Source organism: Hippoglossus hippoglossus, chromosome 21 (assembly GCF_009819705.1).
Source record: "Hippoglossus hippoglossus isolate fHipHip1 chromosome 21, fHipHip1.pri, whole genome shotgun sequence".
Taxonomy (NCBI): Eukaryota; Metazoa; Chordata; class Actinopteri; order Pleuronectiformes; family Pleuronectidae; genus Hippoglossus; species Hippoglossus hippoglossus.
Window position 1 is genome coordinate 20,315,723 of NC_047171.1, and position 25,212 is coordinate 20,340,934.

Sequence of the window (25,212 nt, forward strand, 5' to 3'; positions counted from 1 at the left end):
TTTTGACGGCTCAATAGGTGTCAGAGAAGAGTTTCATAAAATAAACTGGTAATCTGAAATTAGCATGAAGGCCCTGCAGCCTCATTGCACTCACTGACTTAGATCTTAGGATAACTGTGGTGTTCTGAAAACTCAAAGAAAAGTAGTTTTCTCTCCATCTGACTGATTCATTAAAACTTGGCAAAGAAAAAAACCTGGCACACTCCGGGCTCTGGGGTTATTGGAGGTTCACGCAGTCACAACAGGACACACTCATCCTCACCCTCCATCATCTCTACTCCCTCTTATTCCTTTTCCCTCATGACTCGTCCCAACACCCTCCCACTCCTGCTCTCCACTTTTAATGCCCTCTGACTGCAGGGCTCAATATTTCTGTTTGACTCACATACTCTCGCACACACACACGCTTCATGTTAACCGCACATAGTTCTAATAGTGCTCAGGCCATCTTGCTCTTTCATTTGTTTGGAATTTTTCAAAATCAATGTCAGATGGTATAAAACAGTGACGTGTCCTCAACAACTTAGTCATCTGTCTTTCTGAGGCAATCCGTTGCAACATTTCTCGATTGCAATAAACCTCCGAAGATGAATTAGAAATGTTTTTTGTACAAATCTGAGTATTGCACTTCAGCTACAACTCTTGAAACCCGTTCCTTGATTCTTAGAGTAAACAATGAAATACGTCACTGCACAATCTGCCTTCAAATTACACAGTATCCTTCACAATACAACACATATGTTGGTTATTGATTTATCCAGTTGGAAAACTAGACTGTAATAAACAAATATAAGCTTTTACATATCGTCAATGGAGCTATGATTGAAGCTACCGTTAAAGAGATACTTTACACTGAGATGTGGTTTTAGCTCCAAACTAAATATTGACTGTTCTATGATAAAATACATTAATGCTGGTCTTAATATCACGTTTATTACCTAATTCATAAAAAATTTATAATTTTTTTTTAAATGTAGTGTAATTTATTTATATATAATAATGTATGTATGTATGAAAAAGAAAAATCTGGCTTTTCTAGATAGCCGTGTCTAAGCCCTGCCTCCCAGCACGGTGTTGTAAAAGCCAAAACTTGGGGTTGAAATTAACAACCAGAACAGCTGTAACAGAATGGAGAAAAAAGTATTTTAAACGGAAATGTCTAGATCAGTCAGAAATGTAATTTGTTTTTGTATGGGTGGCACTGTGACCACTGCCTCTAAACAAGAAGGTTCCCGGTTCGAATCCCATCTCGGGATGAGGTACATTCTCTGTAGGTGTGAATGTGGTGGTTTTGTGACTGTACGACCCTGCAATACGCTATCCAGGGTGTACCCCGCAGTGCACCTGCAGCTGGCATTGGCTCCAGCGAACCACACATGACCTTTAAAGGATAAGTGATAGATAATGGATGGATGTTGTTTTTGAGAACCAGTATCTAGCGACCTAGGTCAAATCCAAAGAGGCTCCCAAACAGATGAACCCTCATCTGTGAAGTTTGTGTAACTGCAGAAGTTTCAGGTCTCTTACCTCTCGTCCTCCCTCCTGTGGCCAGTGAAGGTGAGAAGTTGTTTGAACAGGAGTAAATCTGAAGGCTCGGCATGTGTTTACTTGGCAATCCTCTCTATTTATAAAGCCAAGCCCCAGTGTATTGTACCAGGCTGGTGTTAATCACAGTCTATTAGCCGCCCCTGCCTCATTTACCAAAGACAAACACAAGCTTAGCTGTGGCTTTGAAGACACAAACAATTAAAACTCCACATTCTGTGCTGTATGTCAGTGGGGGAGCTGTGCACCGGGTTTTGTTCGGAGCTGTTTGTCTTTTTCCCAGATTCTAATCAATAGCAGCATTAAAGGTACACATTGGAACTGCTCGTTTCTTCAAGCTGTCTGCTGCCACAGCAATGAGCCATTTAATACTCCGCATGGAGTCTCTACCCTTTAACCCTTGTAGTTTGTACAGGATGCAGCCACACAGTGCACATTTAGATACTCAATTAAATGGAAGTTCACTGGGACACTGTCTCTTCCTGGAAAACAATGACTGTGGAGATTTACTGTTGATCTTATCATGCATGCTGAAGACCTTCTCCAGTCGAGTTTCCTGAGACAATGTCAGTTCAAAAAGTCGTCTGGCTGAGCTGGATAACTTCCTGTTGGCGCTGCACAGACATGAATGGGATTAATTGAAACTAAAACAGCTTTTCTAGACTGTCCAAATGTTTTTCTATCTGATGTAATGGGAAAATTCCCAATTTTATTGGCCATTCTACAGTTACTCCTTTTCCATTGATTGTGTATTGGGAACCATGTGCACCATGATGAAATCAGAAGTTCTAGTGACCTGGTTTGGCCGCTGTGGGACAATCATTTCACAGCCCAGCACCGTTTCCTGGGGCTTGACGGGGCTGTGCATTTGGGTGACCGTCCCACCAATCGTGTCACACTACTCCACTGATCAACAGGGGGCAATAAAAGGCCAAGCTATGCTGCAGGGCAGCAGCAGACACAGGGAAGAAGGAATATACAAGCTAGACCTCACTTTTTACAATTAGAGTAGGCATAAACAAAAGCTTTATTAAATATTAATTCAGGTTAATCACAACTAGTGATATAACAATATACTCACCACTTTCTTTGATTCGATAGCAAACAAGTCGGTCAGCCCAAGACCCTGAGCAGGAATAAATGCAAACAATTTCTGTCTTTTGAAAGTCTATCTGAGTTCCCTGCTGTCAATACTACATATGTTTTTGAAGAGCTCATATGGCAGCTTCATCTGTATTATAAGGAACAAATAAATGAAATGAGGAAGTGAGTTTGTTACTCTATGCTTCCCTGCTCAAAATAACAGATACGGGTAAAGTACAGGAGCTTAATTGTGAGAACAGAGCATGTTGTCATTATGTTTGATTAACTCGCTGCTCTTCAGTTCGACACAGGACGTGAGACCAACTCAACTGCTAATGTGCTGCTCCTCAGAAATGTTCCCACTGGAACAATGTCAGGATGTGAGGTCCCCTGTCACCTGACAATGGATCGATAATGGAACTGGCTGCGGACTTTGAAGAGCAGCGTCTCTACGACTTCATTTTGTTCTGTCAATTCACAGCTACTCTGATTGATCACACAGGGCTGAGCAGTCGGATGGAGTCTGTACTTAAATTATGTCCCTTGTTGGTGCTGCTGCTGCCTAAAGTACTGTCTGTATATCTCAGTGTCGTAACTCAGGGGTCGTCAAATGTAAAAAGACATTTGTTCCCATTGTAAACAGTATCTTGGTGAACTGCCCAGCTCCGGGAAGAGTAGAGTGATTTGACACTGTGTTGTCAGCTAAATTTTTGTCGACTATTTTGCTTTTTTAAACATCAAACATCTCAAACCTGCTGAATAAACACAGCTTGCAGCGAAATCGTTTTGTTGGGGAGCACTCAGACACCTAGTGTAAGCACTTGATTAACAGACTGTCCCTTTATTGTCTCTGCATTGCCCCCTTCCATGTAGTAGTTTTTTTCCTTGTCCCCCCTTTGTGTTCAAAGATGTCTTTGCTGCTGATGCAGAGAAGCCACCACTCAACAGCAGTGCACTCATCTAACAGTTGGCGCTTATGCAGATTCTCAATATTTGAGTATTTTTATTTGCATAGGAAACAAAACAAGAGCCACTTGTATTTTGTAATGAGGACATGAGGTTTTGAGAGGCACTTCATTGTAGGAGGTGCAGAGAAGTGTCTAATGTGTTTTCCTTCCGCAGAAGATCTGTCATTTCCTCATTCAGCATGAGCAAGCAGATGGACCGGGAATGATTATTCGATGTTGACAGGTTCAATGCTCCGGCGTTCAGCACCCTGAGAGAGGGGGACATATCAGCTGTCCAAAGGGACACGCAGAGTGAGCCATGTATCAGTGAGGCGGCATTCACGCCTTATTGGGCGACTTGTCACTAATCGATGCAACAGCCTCACAACATAAATCTCCTTTGTTGTTTTTATGCAGGAGTGACTGTTGTGCGGAATTTTTTCTCTCCAACTCCCTCTCTGAATGGTTTAACTAAAGAGGAATGCTCCACTTATTCCAATGCCTCCACCCCAGTTATAGCCATAGCTGGAATTATTTAATTCTTGTCGTGTTTTGAAGGTGGTAGTTGGCTGATTTTGTAATTGTCTTCATGTGGCTGTTGAAATTTATGTCGGAGTCCAAGATTTCTGGCCTGCTAACCTCCGCTGAGAGGGTTATGTTAGAACTTAATTGGTGCAGATCTTGATCCCCGTCTGTTTTTCAACATTTTCCTTGATTTCTCTGAGAATAATTTATGGACCTTGATTAAACCTATCAGGCATATTGAGGGGACTGATATTTATGAGTGTGTGGTCCAAATATAAACCTGGATATAGTGAATTTAAATGTGGTTCAATAAAGGGAATTTGGGGCTTTGACCGAGGGATGTGCTCTAATAGTTCATAGATTTTAATGTCATGGATTCAAGGTGAGCACTGACTTTATTATTCTTCTTTGGTGCCAAAAACAATAATTTCAAATGTCCCACTTGTTCAATGCTATTACTCAGCAAAGGTAAAAGGACTATACACCTTTTATGGAGAGTTGTGTGTCATCTGCCTATTTATGGTGAGAGATGTGAGAATTTCCATAATCTGAACAAGGGGGAACATGTGCTGTAGATGTGAGATGGAAAAACCTGGAGAACGGACACCTGGGGAACCTCATCTGTGGTTTCTCACATTCCCTATTACCAATTTACACTCACAAAGTAGTAGCCTGTCTTACACTGAGATACTGTGACACCTAAGCTGCGATTTTTATGCATCACTGCTCGGACGTCTTTACAAACTTTTAACAAGAGCCTGCAGTGCTCTCATCAGTGCTGTGTTGTGGGTGATATCCAGACTGAAAAGCATTAAAGAAATTGCTTTGCATCAAGAGACTTTTTCATGGTTTTTCCTAAAAAGGGTTGCTTTGATATGGTCCTATAGTTATTTATTACTGAAGCATCCAGGCTGTATTTTTTTACAAAAGAGGTTTAATAACCTGCAGTCCTCAGTGGCCCATGGAAAAAAGCCTGACTGAAAAAAACTATATCTGTATTATCTGATGCTATGTGGTTAAAGCATCCTTTAAAGGATCCCTGAGAGGTCTAGACCGGTCTCACTGGGCGGCACAGGAGACAGCCATTGGCCGAGATGAGGTTACAGACTTTGTCTTATCCTTAGAATTGTATTTCTAAAAAAGATGGTCATTGTACGATTTTTGTGGATAACAGTTCAGACAGGGCTAATGCTGCAGGGTGAATTAAGTGAACCACTGTTAGTTTTATAACATTAGAGAAAAAAGGCCAGCCTAGACCTTTTAAGCTCCATGTTATATCCAACATATCACTTTATAAATCTCATAATGAGGCTGGAGTTGGGTTTTTCTCCCCATGTTCAGCCTGTCTACATCTTTTACCTGCATTTCTCAAACAGGCTTTTTCGTACCAGAGAGATCTTTGCTCTTCATGATGGGTCATAGCATACATAACAATTCTAACTCTAGAAGTGAGAGTGTCTACAGGACCGATGACAGGAACTGAACGCAGAGCTGGTGTTGGTGAATAATGAACTGGATGAACTGATTAGAGTTTGTTGGTCACTGCGACCTCACGTCTGTCCATTTCTCCTGAAGGCAATAATATATCAGCAACAGCCCGGAGCGCATTTCATTACATCTGGCGCCCACTTGAACTCCAGAATGAAATGATAAAAAATTGGTGCTCAGCGGTCAAAGGTCAAGGTCACAGCCACATCTCAAAACACATTTTTCAAGGAGTCATGAATAAGTTATGAGAAGGATTTACGCAAATGTCTGAGGGGATAAAAACATTTCATATCATATTGAAAAGGTTAAAGGTCAACTTCACTGTGACACAATATTTTTCTGTAAAAACACTGGTCCTTATTCAAAGTGATGCGTTCGGAACAGAAGGGGAAAGTGTGACCACGTTACCTGATCGGTGGAAGAACACCACTGCAAGACTTGTTTTGTAGAGATTTGTAAAGAGTGAGTGTGTGTAAGTCCTTGTTGTAAATGCCCATTTAAAGTGGATAAATATTGACTTTTTTATTTCACACTCTCCTAACATCCTGTTTGTGCTTTTTATAGTATTGATCTGCGATTATAATAAAGTTTATTTGCTTTAAAAAATAAAGCGAGTGCTTAGGATATACAAAAACAATAACTAACTTGAACACAAACAATAAAAATACCGGGTGGGAATTAAAATCATTTTATAGAATAATAAAACAGGGACATATAATGACAGAATGTGAGCCAAAGCATAAATAGACTTGACTCATGAACTTACATCTGTTTTTATTCAGGGGAAATAACTGCAGCTATCTTTAAAACACACAAATACACATGTTTTCATTGGGTAACTTCTCTTCTGCTGGATAGTATGTTGACATGCTGAACATAGAAGACATATAGTTTTACTGATAAATCTTACAAATGTCCAGCACTTTCTTATATTATCCTTTATTCATTCATTCTTCTTCACTGTTATCTCTTCCTCAGATTGTATACGCTGCTGTGGACTGTACAAAGGGACAGAACCACGAGCTCTGTAAGCAGGAAGGCGTGGAGGGTTACCCAACATTCAGTCACTACAACTACGGCAAGTTCGTGGACAAGTACAATGGAGATCGTGGGGTAAGTTGTACTAAACATCTCTCCTGCTCTCATGTTTACTTTCATTCTCACTAATGATTTCACTCTCTGTGTAAACCCACACAATTTGGCTAGAATTTCAATTTCTTCTCCTTGTTTTGGATGAAATTCATTGATCATTAAAAAGAGGGTGGATGTCTTCAGTGGACAGAGTTATTATGTTAACAGCTATTTATAGCAACAGCTGATCTCTCTATTAGCACTGGTTTCCAGCCAAACTACTCACTTATGTCCAGTCGGCTACTTTATTATATTGGTTTTAGCCAAAAATGGTCTAATTAACAAAGACGTCAATGTAGAACTGATGACATGTCCAATGTTTTATATTGTCAGTTTTTTGCTGATGATAATGATGATTCTTGATTTTAAATGTCTCACCTCTCAGTAATTCCCTTTAAATGTAAATAAAGCTCTTCACAGACTTTGTAAGAAGAATTCTTCTTTACAATCATTCACAACAGACAATAATTAGAAATCACAGGTAACCCTTTCAAAACATACAACAAATAATATTAGTATATATGATATTAGAACATGCCAGAGTCACCAAACAAAAACTGTCACAGCCAAATTAGGTCTTTTTTTACGTCCCTGTTCTTCCTTCACACTCGAGGCTCATCCTGACCTTTGGCAGCAGAGAATAATGCAGCTAGAATATTTTGGAGCTAAGAGAATTGACCTTCAACTTGACAACAACATTTAGATTCTGTGTTTACTTCTCTTATCTCAATACTGTCAGGACAAGCTCAGATAAAGTTTGACTCATTTGTATGAGATTAGAAGAAGCATTTCAAGACTTACAAATGACTTTAAGTTCTGTGACGATCAGTGAAACTTTGTGCACTCAGCAACTGTTCCTCTGTCCACAGGAGGCAGGCTTCATAGGTTTCATGCGCAGCCTCAGAGGACGGGACCAGGCTGTCAAGAGGAAGGAGGACCTCTGAGGGTGGTGCTCAGCGAGGGGGCGTTGCACTGCACAGTTTGTCACTGCACTGGGACCTTTGACCCCGGCGAGGGCCCTATCCGCACTGACGTGGGAGACTTGATGACCTCAGCGAAAGGCTATTTTTTATACCAACAGAGTACCTTCAGTCAGACCAACCACTTTTCTTTTTCATGGATATTCTGATGGGCAGAAAATACACGGACAGAATTAAAAGAGATTTCATGTATTTGCCCAAAACACTGTGACTGCATATGTGAAAAGCTACACCCTATACAGTATCTATGCAATACTGACCCCTGCTTAGCCCTGTGTGGGGGGTCTGAAACTGAATGACACCATTAATTAAAGATGGAGGTGTCTCTCCACAGGGGTCCAAATCCAGTTCCATCGTCCCTGCTCTGTTGATAATCAGCATGCGTCTCCTCTATAGACAAACACCTGTTCCAATATTTTTCTACAGTTTCTTCACGTCTCAAGCCCAAGAACATCCAGAGTATTGCTTTTTCATCAGTTAGAAGATAACTGCGTTCAACACTAACATCTAAAAGAAGTGCGGCTGCAGATGATCAGGGACTGAAGCAATGTGAGGGGGTGAAATTACTACCAAAGGGTTAATATTCTGAATGGTTCCCAACTTTCATGATTAGTTTCACTTCAAGGTCCTTTTTTCTCTGCTCTAAACTGTGGCCTTACGGATCTAAAAAGATAAAAACAATAGCTGGAATTGCAGAAATATGAAATGATAAGTGGAAGGGAATCAGAGGCCTGGTGCCGTCGTTATTCAAGAACATGAAATGCCAAATATTACTGCACATTACCCTCCATAGTTTCATGCTTTATACATTTTCATTTCGAGTTTACAACATTCAGCACTAAAGTGACATTTAACATCTTGCAGCTCCTGTGTTGTTAATTCAAAATGGGTTTTCATCAAGGTTTTAACAAAGGCAGAACCCAAGTAGTGATAAAATGTCCAAAACTTAAATCATCCCTCTGTGTGTTTAAGTAAACACCCAGTATCTTACAATCCACTATGCATTTACACATCGTTCAGGGAGACGCTGGAATACTGTAAGCCTCTGGTTTACATTTTGGGCATTCAGGGTTTTTGTTTAAGTTTATTGTTTCCCTACATCGGTGAACTGAACGATACAGAGGAGCCAAGAGTGAAAAAATACCACTGTGGCCATTTTTTTTATCTCAATCTGCACCTGCCTGCCACACCTTGGCCTCGCTCGTCTTCAGTTAGCTTGGATCAGCGCTCTCCCATTCCTCCCCTCACATTTCAATGGATGTGAGGGGAGACTTCACAGAAACATCCAAGGAGTAATTAGGTATTAATCAACTGAAGTCTCCAGACCCCTCCAGCTTCTCCCAGCATCATCGATTCAGAGTCATCATTATTACCTCTGAAGTAATTTTTTTAATGCGCTGTGTTTTCAACTCCCATGCTTTGGCCACTATAAATATTTAAAGGCTTATCTGTAGCTGGACTTGTGTTTCATTATTCAAGACTTTGGTTTCTTTCATTATGAATATGGTTCTCAGGGATCGCGAAACACAATTAAAGGGAACTAGTTTGTTTGTAATTATGCATTCCAGCAGAATAATTGGGAGCCCTTAGGTCACCAAATGAAATATCGTTCGTATCCCAAGAAGAACATAAAATCCTGAATTATCCTTTTTCTGTGCTGTATCAGAATATCATGTTTTGAATAAGACTTGTCAGTAGACGTTACTGAACCATTTCTCGTCGGACACATCTCGTGATTCTTAATGGACTCATTCCAAGTGAAACTGTCTCAAATGTTCTGGCTGGCACCAAACACCTGTTTGTGTTTAGTGTTCAATGTGACTTTAATCACTTTGTGGTGTATCGAGAGCTTTTTGGAAGAGTTCTTTACACAGATCCGTGTTGACATATCGATGTGATTACGTGTTCATTCTCCTCGTGAGGAGAAACAATTACCTATGATAACGTTGTCCCTTTGTTTTCTTTAGAAACCTTCACGGTGAAATCACTCGTTTGTTGAATAATAGAACAACCACCTCTGTCTTATCCCAAAGGAATCTGTGTTGTGTGGGAATCTGTCACACTTGCCAAGAAGTCATTGTTGCCTTTGTTGACTTTTCTGTGCCCAGCAATATGTACAGTTTTGCCCCTTGCAGTAAGGACCTTGCGAAATAAAATAAAACAAGAACATTTCCAGAAAAGAAAATCCCTTGTTTTTATACATTTTAAAGGTGAAAATGGTTGCAATTCTTTAATCTTAGTGATGAGCCTCGAGCATATCCATCAATATTTGTGCTATTTTGCATAATGACACTAAAAACATAGTTAGAACTCAAGGAGAAAAACACACAATATAATTTATTCACTAAGACACACTGATGAATGTGCCGAGTGTGAGAACATGTTTGAATTTCTTTTTAAAACACTACAGCAGCGGCAGGTGCAGGCTCCACTGTTGCCACAATGGAATAAATTTAAATCGACCTTGTCAGGTGGCTGCATTGATGGATCGTCCTGGTAAAAGCAGTTTTTTTGTTGCCGTTTATTTTGACATTTTTCTCAGTTCTGCATCTCAGAAGGGAAACAAATGGAGCATGAGCAGCACTCAGCAGATCTGACACTGATGGCTTTATTATGAGAAATGGCTGGAAAATGGCACGGGGCCTAAAAGTGACCCCACTCATGATGTCAGTGGGAGCCCACGGCCTGAGCTTCAAACATGTCAAACACTATCAGGGAAATATGCTTTTATGGTCAAGGTCCTGAGAAAGCTGCGTAGATTCTTGTATATACAGTCTGTGGTGGAGCCACATCATCCACCTGAAATGCTCGGTCTAAGCTCTGGAGTGACTTTGAGACTTTAAGTTTGTGTTCATTTATTGAGGGGTCATGTGGGTGTGCTCAGATAAAGTGCGGTTGTTGGGATGCATGCCGTGTTGAGCCGGGCTGATTAATGCCTGTGAGCAGGGGCAGAAATACCCTCTCAATCCCAATTTCACTTCAGGGGATTTTCAAAGAGGCAGGAGATTTTTCATGCCTGCGAGTTTGCTTCATCGCCTCTTTGTGGGTTTTTTACGGAGGGGAGGGAGAAGCAGTTTTAACCTGTGGAAAATGAGCGTAAGAAATGGAGGGCCGTTAACACAAAGTCAAGGTCTGCTCCCATTCAAGTATCCTTAACAGGAGCCATTTCCCCTTTATAGAAGATTGTGTTTGGGGCTGATCACAGTTTTATCTCTGTAATGTTTCTGTGTGTCCTCTGCCTCACTTCTGCTTCAGTTCATTTTTAATATGATTCCGAACATGACCCTTCTTTTTAGATGCACTGTTAAAAAGCAGTCACCTGCTGTTGACTTGTTTTTTATCTTCACTGTTCAAGCTTTAGTTCCTTCGTTTTACTATAATTTTTTAAACCGTTCGATATGCTCACACTGGGACAAATTGGACCAAACAGCAGAACAATGAAATAAAGCGGCCCCTGAGTGTCTGCTTGAGAGAGATAAAGATTTTCTTTAGCTCATTTCTCACGAGGCTGTAATCAAAATGATTTGCATTCTCTGTTGTGAGATCACGGTTTTCACTTTCCATGGAAATCAATGGAGCCGTTAGTCAACACTGAGAAGAGGGGCGGCATTTTCATGAAATATTGGGATCCGTCAATTATGATTTATTAAATCAATAAGATCTGTACCATGAAAATGTCAAATCCTGATTGACCAGTGAAACCATCAAAAGTGTAGTAAAGATTGTGCTTCCTCTGTATATGTGCTGCCCCCTGCACACAACTTCAATTCACATGAGTATTAGCTGTAGGCTACAGCTAATTAGATCAATACATTTACTGTCAATTATTTATGATCAATATCTGACCCTCGTGCTATAGATGCTGAATCAGATCCTAACTGTCATTTTGCATCAGCACTCTCCCATCACTGACTCCACCTTCCAAGAGACCAGTGAGTAAAATCAATCTTTAAAAGAAATATATTTTAAAGTCATTATTTCTATGAAAGAAAGAACAACACAGTTTGATCTTCAATTTAATGAGGAAACATCCTGTAATACTGCAATAGTAAGTTTTATGTTTTTAATTACCTTTTTGTTCTGAGAAATATTCCATTATTGATTTAAAAGATTTAAAACGACACACTTGCTGCAGGACACATTAGCAAAAGTCATAATTTAAAACAGCACTTCAATAAATACAACTGAATTGTAGAATGACCTCGGTGCTGAAATCTAAAAAGAAGAGTGGGATGAAGTGTGGCTCAATTTATCCAGTTATCTTACCATTAATAAAGCAAAGGAACAATTTCAGATAAATCCCAGACTGCGTGCAGTATTACCCCAGTGAGACGCAACAGACTGAACCCAGGACAAATAAAGTTATGTAATAAGATTTAAGAAGGTACATATACTTCCACTGTTTATTATACACATTTACATATCCTTAAACAAATCTATGAAGTAATTTGTCGTGTGTGTGTGTGCGCTCTTGTACAACTATCTTTCTGAGGACCAGTTTGAGTTTGCAACCAACGGAGTGAGGACATTTTGGGAAAGTGAGGACCTTTTGGCCTGTCCTCACTTCTTGACCCATCTTTAATGGACTGTTTGGGGGTGAAGACTTTGTTTTAGGGTTAGGATTAGAATTAGGTTTAGGTTAGGTTAATGGTAAGGGTTAGGATTAGGCACTTAGTTTGGATGGTTAGGGTTAAGGTAATGGGCTAGGGCAGGTGTCTTCAACGTTTTTCAGGCCAAGGACCCCCAAACTGATGGAGAGATGGAGCAGGGACCCCCTACTATATATATTGTATAAAATTGTGTTTTATATTAAACTGGGCCTAGTGCCATGTATAAACATAGCTACCCTGTTATTGTGCATTCAATACTAAGCTATTCAAATAATACACAGGTTCATATATTCATGTTTTTATTATTGTGTGTCGCTGAATGTGTGCATTGCTGACTGAAAGATAACGTCTTCTGCCTCCATTTATCCATTCGCTACAATATGTTGGATTCATGTTAATGTGTATTTAAAGACATTTGAATTTGTGGAAAAAAAATTGGTTGAAAAAAGAAATTTAAAATAAAATAAAAAATAAAAAATCAACCAAAAATTTCGCGGAAGACCTCTGGGCTAGGGAATGCATTATGCCAATGAGTGTCCTCATTAAGACAGCTGTACAAACGTGTGTGTGTGTGTGTGTACAAAATAACAACACATGGGGGAATTTTCACTAAACTTGGTTGGAATAATACTTGGGAGTGAAAGTAATCCATTACCTTTTTGATCCAATCATTCATCATCATGTAATATGAATGACATCATAATGAAGTGACGTTGTTGCAGTGAAACAAAGGTTTCTCAGCATCACCTGACTGCAGGGTATAATGTGTGTGCCGGTAATATGCATTACCCTTCCAAAACTTTCATTGCAACTTTCATTATACTGAATGAATGAATGAATTCTTACCCAAGAGAGTAGAACAATACATTTCATGAATTTCAGGTAAATGTCAAACTCCTGCAGTTGAACCGGGACATTGTTCTGAAGGTGTGTTTTTTTGATATGTCAAGGTTCTCAAGAGTTGCTGGGCTCAAAGTTGAAATGTGTAATGATGACATCCCGGGAAAGAGGAAATCGGCGCTGATGCATTTGAATGCTGATGTGTTTGCACATCTGTTTAGACGGTGTCACTGTGAATGACGACACTGCCTTCCTCACACATGACACTTTCTGCATTGAACACTTGCCTGAGACTTGTGGCTATTCATCAACTAGTCAGCAGCAGCAGACATCCATCATCCGCTCTCCCTGTGTGACTGTCTCCCTCTCTCACACCATGAGGGGACTGAGGGGGTCCCTCCAGGCTGACACATTGCCACAGCTCTGGGGAGATTGCACAGGTATGTGTGAGGGATGAGGCCAATAAGTGTGTCTGTATTGTTTTCATTTCCTCCAGCCACAGTTTGTGTATTCCGTCCATATTGTAACAGGAAATATATGAAAATAGGAGAAAATGCTGATGCCAGTGAATGGCTCATTTCAGAGGATTAACGCTCGGCTGGCATTGGGAACACATTCATTTTTCACGTTATTTTAATTTCTGTGTTTTTCTCAGCATCAGATGGTTGGAGTACAACTAATTTGTTACTGGCTTTGGTGGGAAACTGGAATAAGAAATAAAAATGGGGTGAATAATGAAACAGTATCTATCACAGTTAATGGGCTCATGAATATTTACAGACTCGGAGTTGGGGAGAAAATAGTGAATATTATAGTAACTTTTTTACTGTTGACCAACATCGACTGTAAATGATAGTTCTTTGATAGCATTTTTGCTTCAATGTACAGTATTATCTACATATATTATCACCCGGCAACATTTATTTATTTAAAAAAAGATTTAGTGTTTTAAGTTGTCCTCTCACTCTTTCCACCTTTTACCCTAAGATATTGCGTAACTTTGTTTTAAGTTACACAAGTGCTACAGGATGTCCTAATGTTAAAGTTCAAAATAATGTCAATGTCAACTTTATTTATAGCACATTTAAAACAACTTGGTTGATCAAAGTGCTTTACAAAGTAAAAGGTATAACAAGAAAGCTCGCAATATATCATAACACTAATGATAATAAAATAAGATCTGCTGGGATAATAATGTTCTCAACTAGAGAAGAAGTCCGAAGAGGAGAGATGTGTCTTTAACAATGATTAAAGTGTGCAAGAGAACAACACAAATTACGCCAATAACAAACTTACTGTGTTGTTATTAAAATTAGAGACAAAATAGCAACTTAATTAAACGAAATACATTACAAGGAATAAAAACTGGGTACTGGAAAATACAGTAAAAGCTACATATTTTAGACATTTAATTTTAAAAAGCAATTTGTTCACATTTTTTGTACTGATATCTTGAGATTATAGGGACATAATTGCAGACAGATTGGAAACAAACACAAAACATTAGCTGATCTGAAAAATCCCAGGAGAAAAAAATTATTTGATCAAATAAAACAAAACAGTCTGAAATAGGAAAAAGAGTATTTACAACACTACTGGATTAATTAGATAAAGTAAATGCTTTAAATGAGTGAGCATACAAATGAATAAAGTAGAAACTGTCTCAGTGACTTATTATAATAAATAATAAAAGTAATTATATTCTATATAATTAAATTCTAATTCAATTGGACACAAGTTTATTCAAACATGAATATAATTGTCTGTGACGTCAAACGCGGAACAGGGTGAAACGATCCAGATGTTTTATACACATCCATTCAGAGGAGCGTCCTTACCCACAATGCAAAGCGAAGCAGCCACGTACAGCTCCACCCCTGCTGCTTGTCGTTAGCTTCCTGTGCTAACTGTTCACTCACAGAGCAGCACGTCCCTGGTTTCTACACGATGCTACACTCGTTTACCAGGTATTAAACACTCAAAGCAATCATCTCACACTGCGTAACACGCGTCTCTTCTTCGGTCTGACTCGTAGCGTTGCTCGGAGATGCGGTTAGCTCCCTAACATGCTAACGTTAGCACGAAGGGGAGTTGGCGAATGAGCTAATTGGTTAGCTGCTAACGGTGGCTGGTTTTCTCTAATAGAGCTAGTTAGCGGGTTGTTCCTGTAATTTAAACAGTGAAGTAATGTCCCAGAGGAGCGTGGATATGATACGAAGCTCGTGGCTAATGCACCAAACATATGCTATGTGGAAATACAGCTAACTCTTCTCGCTCGTTAGCTGCTAACCTAGCTAACAAAGTGTGGTCGTAACGTTTCATCACTAAACCAGCTGATAACAGTGAAGTTGTGTGTTTTGAAGCTTTGACATGTTTTTCCCACAAGTTCAGTGGAAACACGTCGCGACGTCATTTATCATCACCCCCCCCCCCCCCCCTTCAGTGTGGAGCTGTCCATGGTCCTAACCTAAAGGGATAGTTCACCCAAAAAAGAAAATGCATTCATCTACAACCCCACTATGCCGATGGGGGGACAGGTGAAGTGTTTGAGTCCACAGAACACTTCTGGAGTTTCAGGGGTGAACAGTGTTGCAGCCAAGTCCAGTAGATAATGAGTTTGTTTTTCATATTTTGGGTGAACTATCCCTTTAAGCCACCACCCAGCAACTGTTCAATACTTTAATTAGAGCTGCTCCTTCATTTACACAGGAGCTGTAAAAACAAAAATAACACAAGTCTCTAAGTGCTTGGACAGAATCGTATGAAAGATATTTTTCCTTAAACATAATGTTATATGTGTTGGGTTTAAAGATGATGTCCTTGTTTGGGGACACGAGTCATTCGAAGCACACGAAGGAGACAAAATGTTTTTGGAATCATTGCAATTCTTGACAATAAGACAAGAAAAACCTTATATGGTCATAGATATCCACACCTAAGACTTTAGACTTAATTGTCCCCCAGAGGAAATTTGTTTTCACAACCAGTTAAGCACAGATCAACACCCACAGGTAGGCCAGTACAACACATGAAACATAAACCATAAATTCAAAGTGGTGATTAAGGGGGTGGTCGGTGTCATTTGCTTCGAGTGCCGGGCGTGTGATAGCTCTGTCCCTCATGTCTGAGATTTTGTTTTTTATTGGACTTTGTGAGCATATTGTAGAAACATATGTAGCATATTGTGCAGAATGAGTTGAACAGTGCTTTTGTAAGAGTTTCCTAATTTCATGGTGGGACCCACCCATGACGTGTGTGAGAACCATCAGGAATGAAAGTATTAACAAACACAGAACTACGTATTGCACATTTGTTGCTCAGATGTTCAAACTGTTGAATACTCCATGTGTGTTGGTAAGACAAATAACTGTATGCTGGCTCCAGTCTTTTCTAGTAAGCAATGAAGGAAGGGTAAAAGTTATTTTAGCATAACAAACCCTAATCATACCGAAAATCAAAGAAAAGATTAACTGAGGCCAACGGCCTTAGTGAACAGGTGGTGCTTGAGGAGTTTATTTAAGCTGTCCAGAGGTGCAGCGTTGCGTATTTTGGCCGGGAGAGAGTTCCAAAGGGTCTGGGCTGCGACACAGAAGGCTCTTTCTCCAAAGTTTGGTGTTGGAGATGGAGAGCAATCCTGAGATCGAGGGCCGCAGCCTTCTGAGCGGAGTGTAGGGGTGGAGGAGGTCAGTTAAATATAGTGGGGCTAGGGCGTGGAAGGGATTTATAGGTGAGAAGGAGGAGTTTGTATTTAATGCAGGCCTTTATCGGGAGTCAGTGGAGGTGAATGAGGGTCAGGGTGATGTGCTGCCAGGGCTTAGTGCCAGGGCTTTAACAAAGTTAAAGACAATTCTAACAACTTTCAACATACAAGAAGAAACTTCAACTTAACAAGCTTTCCTCTCCGTGGTATGTATGTTTGCAGGTCTACAGGGAGATCACCAGAGCTGTAAGATGTCAACGGTGCTGTTTGCCTCTGTGGTTCGGGTTGGGGACGGCCTGCCACTCTCTGCATCCACCGACTATGAGCAGGATAAAGAGCTTCAGGAAACCAAGCGGCATCTCAAAGGTCTCTCCAAAAAACTCGGCCAGTTCCCCGACCGCTGCACCCTTAAGACTGGACCGTACAATGTCAAGTAGGTATTACTGAATGTTGATTTAATGTCCTCATGGTGGGCCATTATTGAGACCCTTTACATTAGACCCATTATTTAAAACACGATATCCAGAATATGCCACATTTGTTTGTATTTGACTTTGAATTTTATTTGCTTTATATATTTCAAATTCAAGTTATAAAATAGAGATTTCAATTATTTTTCTACGTCTTCATCCTAAGCGACCCATTGGATGATTAAACAGTCTACTTCTAACTGTCAGCCCCTCTCCCCCTCGTGATATTTATGCAAAAATGCTTTTTAATTTGAGTGATTTGACAGTCAGGTTTTCATTAGAGGTGTCAGACTTTTTCTAAAAGGGCAGTGCTCATGGAAATGCTTTGAATCGCTCAGAGTTACTGTTTGTAAAGGGCTAATTAGTCATATTAAAACCGAGGACATGACCTCAAAATAAACTTAACAAAATCCCCATCAGTGAGCCATAACCTATACCTTTCAAAAACCACAGCCTCTGATGATCAGAGTCTCTTTAATGAGTAAGAGCCTGGAGCATCTGAAGAAGAGGAGGTCAATAAACGGTGAAGGTCAGAATGAGGCAGGTTAATTTGTTCTGTGATATCCGAGGCCCTTTAGAGCCTGTTGTTAAGTCTGTTGTGGTTCTAAGCATAATGGCAAACTTGTGTAAAGAAGTAATTAAACAGACATTAAACTGAGTCATTTTTTATTTGATTAACCTAAAACAAACGAAAATCATTAGACAGTAATATGGATTTAAATGACATGCTTTCTGCTTGGATTAAGGTATTTAATAGTGGTTTTAGAAACATTATTCCATAATGTTTAAACATATACATTCATGCATCGATCTGTGCAACCTCCTGTCTAGAGACTCAGGATATTAGGGAACAGATGTGTCCTGTAGAAGGATGTCAGAGGTGTTGATGCACTCCTTGAAGCTGAACATTGACTTTATATCATTTCACAGGTCTTATGACGGTGATCTTGACTTACTTTCTCTCGCTTTTGAAATTTGGACCCCCATCAATTTTAAAATGAATCCCAGTTGGACCCTTTGAATCTTTTGTGTTGTTTTTTTTCTGTCATCTGCAATGTATTTAGCTTGATGTCCAAAATACAGTGTCCCATCATTTATGTGAGGAAAACAGTGCAGTGTATGAAAAGTAATGATGTTTTTGTTTCAGCTTCATAAGCTCACTGGGTGTTGGATACCTGATGGTGTGCACGGCAAACTACCCCAACGTGCTGGCCTTCTGCTTCCTGGACGAGCTGCAGAAAGAGTTTATAGTCACGTATGAAACCAAACGCATCAGCAGCGTCGTGCGGCCGTACTCCTTCATTGAATTTGGTGAGCTCTGTTTTCTATTATCGTTGCAATTTTTGGTTTAGAATGTCCATCGCAAAATCTCAAAGGCCACATGTTTGTTCAATCAAAAATCTAAAACTAATTTGTGATGACATAAGAAGGGAATAGCTGCAAATCCTCACATTTCAAAACCTATAAGCAGAGAATGTCTGACATACAATATTCATAAATGACCATAGACTATAAATAAAGTTAGACGACAAGTTTCCACTTCCTTCCATTGTACAAAAATGGGGCCAAAATATCCCGAAAACAGGTGCTGACATCTTATGATGGTGACATCGTTTGAAGCCAGAGTGCAGCTGCAATCGGAAAATGGTACGGCAGTATTGAGTTCCGGGCGAATACATACTAGACCAATCACGAGTCAGTCTCAGCTGTCAGTCACGACAGTTCATCTTGTAGCAAATAACTAATAAAAATGAAAACTTGTCCAAAACATGAATTCTTAAACATTATTGTGATCCATCTTTATATACAGTCTATGTAAATGATTATTGTTTCAGATTAAACAACCATGTTGTTCAGTTTTCATCCAGAGTATCATAGGCTGAAATCGTTCTTTAACCCTGACAGAATATCCTCCTCTTTAATACAAACAATGTGTTTGTCCCCCTTGTTGTTCGCTCCCTGTGATACTAAACCACCTTGTTGTGCACTGTGATCCGTCAGACACCTTCATCCAGAAGACAAAGCAGCGCTACAACAGCCCTCGTTCTCTGTCCACCAAGATCAACCTGGCTGACATGCAGACAGAGATCAGGCTGCGACCGCCCTACCAGCTCTCCCCTGAGGACCTGCAAGCTATCAATGGATTCTCTGTACACACACCTTCCAAGTACAAGGGCATAGGTAGGACATGAGCTGCTGCTGCTGCAAACATACACACCCCCATGCAAGTATTCAATTATAAAAGAGGTTTGCTGTTATATTAGAGTGCCTACTTAGATTCCCTTCTGGAGATGAATAGAGGGTTATCTTATGTAATCATAAAATCCTTATGTGGTACTGTTAATACCGGTACCACTGGTCTTGTAACATGCAAGAAGGTCACCAGTTATTTCCTCAGAATACTGCATGCCTCACTGCAGCAGTCGAATACTGGATGCATTGTCTTTACTCTCATTGTTCATTGTGAGAGAGGATTCTTCACTTTATAAACTGCAGTGAACAGTGTGTTCTTACAGCAGGAAACTTTTGGAAGCATGGCCCCATAAAATCTCTGTTAATATCAGTTTAAAAAAACAGATTTTCATTTAAAAACCTACATATAAAAACCTGGAATATTCTATATGTGTAGTAGTCAGATATCACGTGGTTCAGTCAAACTGTTCCACTGTTTCTCTGCGGCTCAGATCCACTTCCCCTCCTGTAGGTGCCGTCACACCTCAGCTGCCCCGAGCTAAGCGATGCCACCTCGGGTCACTTAGAGCTGTTGTGTTTCGCCTGACATCCTCTTCACAGCAGCTCTCCACGCTGTGTTCACTCTCCGACGGTTGCCCTTGCCAGTCACCATTTTCTGAGAACGTAAAGGATTTTGTCCTGGAGGATGAAGTATGCTAATTTGATGATAGTTATGGATCCGTGCTTTTACTGCCTAAATGTCAGAAGATTTAAAAACAGTGTTTAGCTTATTTCTATTCAAGGATTTATCTTTTTATCCAGCACGTTTTTTTTTTTAAAGATATATGTTTGGTTTTTAAATGTTGTCTCTGTCTTCCAGCTCCCACACAGATGTTGGAGCTGGTGACTCTCCAAGGCATCGTGTCCTGTGTGCTAAGTGTCCTCTGTGGAGGCCTGAACCTGCTGCGAGGAGTCCATGCTATAGAGAGCATATTACAGGTGAGGACATAAAGACAAATCTAGGTTTCATATACACTGAGTCTATTTTCATAGTTGGGTCTGACAGTCATAAGGGTAATAACTGTTGACTGCATTTAAAGGTGGATGACATGACAGCTCCCCAAACCTCACCTTTTAAGATGGTCTCACTAGTTCTACTGGTAGTTCTTATCACACTAATGCACTGTATGCTCAGGTGCTTAAGAGCATCAGTTCGCTGTATCCTGTCCATTCCATTTGAATCTGTCTATTGCATAGTCTATAAAAACAAATGAGAAAAAATCTGAAAAATATGGAACCTGCGATATTTCTTTATATTGTTTTGACGATGCCTTGTCTAGACATGGAAAACTAAACTTTTCTCTGTTTCTTTTCTTCCTGTCTGCAGAATAACGATGAAGACTTTAATTATGTGATTGCCTTCTTCCTCGGCACAGCAGCCTGTCTGTATCAGGTAAGTGATAGTCTGCCGTAAGAGCAGCTCATCATTGGCTGACTGGCTGACTAATGGCCCCGCACTTTACAGCTCAGCAGCTTGTCAGCTAGACTAACATTAGCAAAAGCTCTCTGCCTTTCACTGCCGTGCGCTACCTTCTCTGAAACATTTTCATCGGCTCCCTTTGTGCAGCTCTCGATGCTTTATTCATTTTTTTAAAGTTTGTGTCTGGAGTCAAGATCTACTGAAAATTGTTAAATTGATGGAGGAACAAGGTAATTAGGCAAGATTTCTTATGCACTGAACAGACTTAAGCTCTCATGCCAAACTCTGGAAATAGTCCGGAGAATTGGTTTCATGTCTGTCACATGTTCATAACGTCATCCATACGCCCACTCGCTCCCTGTGAATATTCTGGAGATTTTCCTGCTGTAGGTCACTCATTTTCATTTTCTGGGCATTTTACTCGGGGACTGGCAGGAGGAGTTCCAGAAAATGTCCTGAGTAACTGACTTGGACATGACAGAAAGCAGCTTTATAGTCCAATCAAGCATGATGACAACTTGCAACTGGTCAATGTCAGTGTGTAACATTCAAATTCTTCTCGTTTCTCCCTTCAGTGCTACCTGTTTGCCTACTTCTCTGTGTGGAGGAACAGTAAGTCCTTCCTGGCATTTGCACTCATCTGTCTGTCCAACATGTATCTGTATGAACTGAGGAACATGTGGCAGATCCTCTTCCATGTGGCCGTGGGCGCCTTCATGACCCTGCAGATAAAACTGAGACAACCGCTGGGCAAAGCACCGGACTATAACGTCTGACAAAAACTTTAAACACAGAGGACAAATGGACCATCTGTCTCGCGTAAGCCCTGGAAATACAGCTGAGGCAGCACCGACCAGTTCAAGGCCAAAGTGGAGACCAAGTATGAGGAAATCTTGCAGAACCACAGTCGTCTTGTTCTCACTCAATCCCAGAACCAGTGGACAAATCTGAGTGAGAAACTCTGCTGCAGCCTTGAATCATCTGAGGAATTTATTGGATTGATTTGAGAAGTTGTCTGTTCCACACCAATGTCTGATTACGACATTTACTGATACTTCCTTTCTTTGCAGCTATAGTTTATTCCTGTATACAGGATGTTCAGTTTTGCCATCTGTGCTCTCACAGCAGCCACAAAATTAAGTATCGGAACAGACCTGTCATGTTTAGACCCACGTCCAATCAAATAGCCGTAGACAAACCGTTGTAATATCTTACGTCATGTTAAACCTCCTTTTACATTTAAGATATTAAGGGACACTAATCAAAATACAAACGCTGTAGTGGGAGCTCAGAAGAATTTACAATTTATAAAATATCTGACCAAATTATATGTAACCCAGACTGAAGCTTCATTCATAACTCATACAAATGTGACACTTGAAACAACAGATTTATGTATTTAATATTCTTTGATTTCAGAGCTTATTCAGTTTGTCCTGTTTTCTGTTTTTCCACCACATTCAGCTTGCATTATATTTTCGGTTACATGCATTTATTTGCACATGTACGCTGTATTACCTGGCCTGGTGCAGGGCTCTGGATTAAGTCTTGGCTTTAAACTATGCAACGCTGCCTCACATATATATCATTTGTGACACATGGATTCTGTATTTAGAAGCCAAATATCTTACTTTGAAGAGCAAATATTCATTTTGTAGATTGTAAATTTTTGCTATTTATTTCCTGATGGATTCATTGGCATATGCTCAGTGAAGATTTATACAGATTTTTTTATCAGTTTTATTTGTTGTCTTATGTTTCGCTTCTTTTGAAAATTTGCATCTTGTCACAAAGCTTTCCCTGCTCCAGTCGACACAAACAGCCTGTTAGCATTCATTCCTCACTTCCTCGCCCACACAGCCTCGAGCATGTGCCTGTGTCAAGTGACTTTGTTAATAAACAAGTCTGTGTTGGCAGCGGTAAAGGAACTAGCTGTGTTGTTGAGGCCAGAGGCAGCTCGGATCATCTGAGCAGCCCTTGGCGTGTTTCTCCCCCCGCCGATCCCCTCGCTTCAGACACGGCTGCATCTGCCACTTAGGAAGACAAAAGCTCAGCCTCTCACTCTGCCTGTGTAATGGATATTACCACAAAATTCCCATTTAACGTCATTACAATCAGGAGACGCCACATTCGTCGTGATTGAGCTGCGTGAGGTTTTCTTCTAAAACGACGGGAAGATTTCCCGGCTTCCTGCAGCATCCAAACAAATAATAGTAAACAAATGGAGAAGGGTAAAGACGTGAGTCATGCCTTTATTGTTCATTGTTCATGAGAAGCTCAACTGTTGTGCCAATATTCTCATAATGTTCACTTTGTTTTCTTTTTTGATCGAAGTTAAAAGTGAAAAGAAAATAAGTAAATACACGCAACTACCCTCAGTGTCCATCTGGCAGCTGCACTCCACATCTGTCTGGGGAGCGCTGCTTCACTTCAGCCTCGTATGATTCATCACTGTTCAGAGAATGTTCCCTCGCTTTCCAGCAGCGGCACCACACCTACATGACCTAATAGTTCCTTACACAATATGGCTCGGATTTGATTGGATCTGGATTGTACTTCACTGGCTCCAGTTGTTTATGTTCTTTTTCCACAGCAGTTACAGAAGATGTGTGTTGTGTAAAATTGGAAAAAATTATCTTCAAGGGGTTTATACTGGTTTACGCACATATGGAAAAAGGATGCGATTTTTTCCAGTTCCTAAGAACGTGGGAGTGGACTGCAAAAAAAACATTTGTATGCATTGTTTTTTTTCACTTTTAATTCATTTTAAAGTTATTAGTTCACAGAATAATACAAGACTTTATTGTATATGCAGGGTTAAATTCAGGAAACGCAGATGTGGAAAAGAATGGCTCTAATTTGAAAATGTGTTTGAACACTGGATTTAAAGCATATCTGAGACTGGAAGCGCTTTCATTTAGTCTCTTTCATGTCACTAATGAAGACGCATCGGTTCGAACCAGGAGTCTTTTCCGTGCAGAGTTACTTGATCTCCACATGTTTGTGTGGGTTTCCTACTGGTTCTCCAGCTTCCTCCCACACTCTAAAGACATGCAGATTGGGTTTAGGTTAATTGGAGACTCTAAATTATCTGTAGGTGTTAATGTGACAGTGAAAAGTTTATCTCTGTACTATGTCGCTGCGATATACGGTGACCCTGCCTCTCACCACATGTCAGCCCACCTGCAACATTTAAAAATATAAGACAAGCAGTATAATGGAATGTATGGAGACGTACTGATCTATCACGATGTGACCTGGTCCTGTTAATTCCAGCTGAAACACACCAACTCTTGTATTAGAACTAATTCTCCCTCAGTGCAGCTCTGGAACATTAAAATAACACGATTACCATTCTTCAAAAAATATTGAATGTATTTAGTTTTTGCTGCAGCGACAGATTGTGTCATGAATCAGAGGCGGTTGAATCTCTTTTTTTTTTTAAGGTAGCAATTAGTTTCTAATTTTATTTTAACCAGCAGTGGAACAAGTTATTATGATGATGATTGTAGTTGATGTTATTTGTGCAGTTTTCCTCCAGATGTAGATTAATGAAGCTGCTATGTATTTGTTATAGGAGCAGGAAGTGTGTGGGCTTTAATGTCAGGCGGTGTAAATTGTAGACTACTCGGTGGACAATTTGAACTCAAGTGAATGTCAGAGGCGATAATGTTTTTGTGGCACAGCTCGCCGTCAGACTCTCACAGGTTGGCTGTTCAAAAAGGTCAGAATCATTAGGAGGCTCTGAGGAGGATGTTTCCTCCAACATGTGTTTGAGTTGCCGTGAAAAAACATCTGCTGCACAGCTCCAAACTGCACGTTTTCTTACATTCAAATGAAGAGAATTTGATTTCAATTACAGGCCAGTGCTGCTTCTTATCTACAGTTTCTCAATTAACTTAACCAAGACCCTCATTCATTCTCACTCTATGTAATTTGACTGGTATATAAATACAGATATTGACGCTGTAATGGATGAGACGCCACTCAGGGTACTAATCTGCAGATGATCACGTTGCTTCCTTCCCTTCCATCATCTCTAAACAGAAGAAAACAAAGGAGCTTGTGTAGAAACCAGATGATGTAGTGCTGCTGCCATCTGTTGGTTGACTGCATGAACAAATGAGCACACCTTCAGGTCATGCTAATTCATTTCTTTTAAGAGAAACTAAAAGGGAATTTTTCACTAAAGATGTTCTATTTCCAAATGTATGTGAACATCTGAGATCTACATTCATGCA

At 40.1% G+C, this 25,212-nt stretch overlaps 2 protein-coding genes across 2 annotated transcripts in view; both read left to right on the plus strand.

Annotated features, from left to right (window-relative positions):
* pdia5 (protein disulfide isomerase family A, member 5) overlaps nt 1-9,873 on the plus strand; it is a 52,118-nt gene extending 42,245 nt beyond the window's left edge. Inside the window, exons 16-17 of the mRNA XM_034574298.1 lie at nt 6,567-6,701; nt 7,589-9,873. Coding sequence (XP_034430189.1) covers nt 6,567-6,701; nt 7,589-7,663 — 210 coding nt within the window. The 3' untranslated portion in view covers nt 7,664-9,873. The remainder of the gene's footprint in view (nt 1-6,566; nt 6,702-7,588) is intronic.
* Nucleotides 9,874-14,982: 5,109 nt separating this feature from the next.
* On the plus strand, nt 14,983-23,665 carry sec22a (SEC22 homolog A, vesicle trafficking protein). The gene is made up of 7 exons (XM_034574615.1): nt 14,983-15,116; nt 17,072-17,282; nt 18,467-18,630; nt 19,321-19,500; nt 20,372-20,490; nt 20,879-20,944; nt 21,547-23,665. The coding sequence occupies exons 2-7, from the start codon at nt 17,101-17,103 to the stop codon at nt 21,745-21,747; spliced, it is 912 nt and encodes a 303-aa protein (XP_034430506.1). The 5' UTR covers nt 14,983-15,116; nt 17,072-17,100; the 3' UTR covers nt 21,748-23,665.
* Nucleotides 23,666-25,212: the final 1,547 nt, after the last annotated feature.

Coding starts and splice junctions, on each gene's coding strand:
- sec22a (XM_034574615.1), top strand. CDS start 17,101: ATGTCAACGGTGCTGTTTGCCTCTGTGGTTCGGGTTGGGGACGGCCTG. Junction 17,283..18,466: donor ACTGGACCGTACAATGTCAA/GTAGGTATTACT, acceptor TTTTTGTTTCAG/CTTCATAAGCTCACTGGGTG. Junction 18,631..19,320: donor GTACTCCTTCATTGAATTTG/GTGAGCTCTGTT, acceptor GTGATCCGTCAG/ACACCTTCATCCAGAAGACA.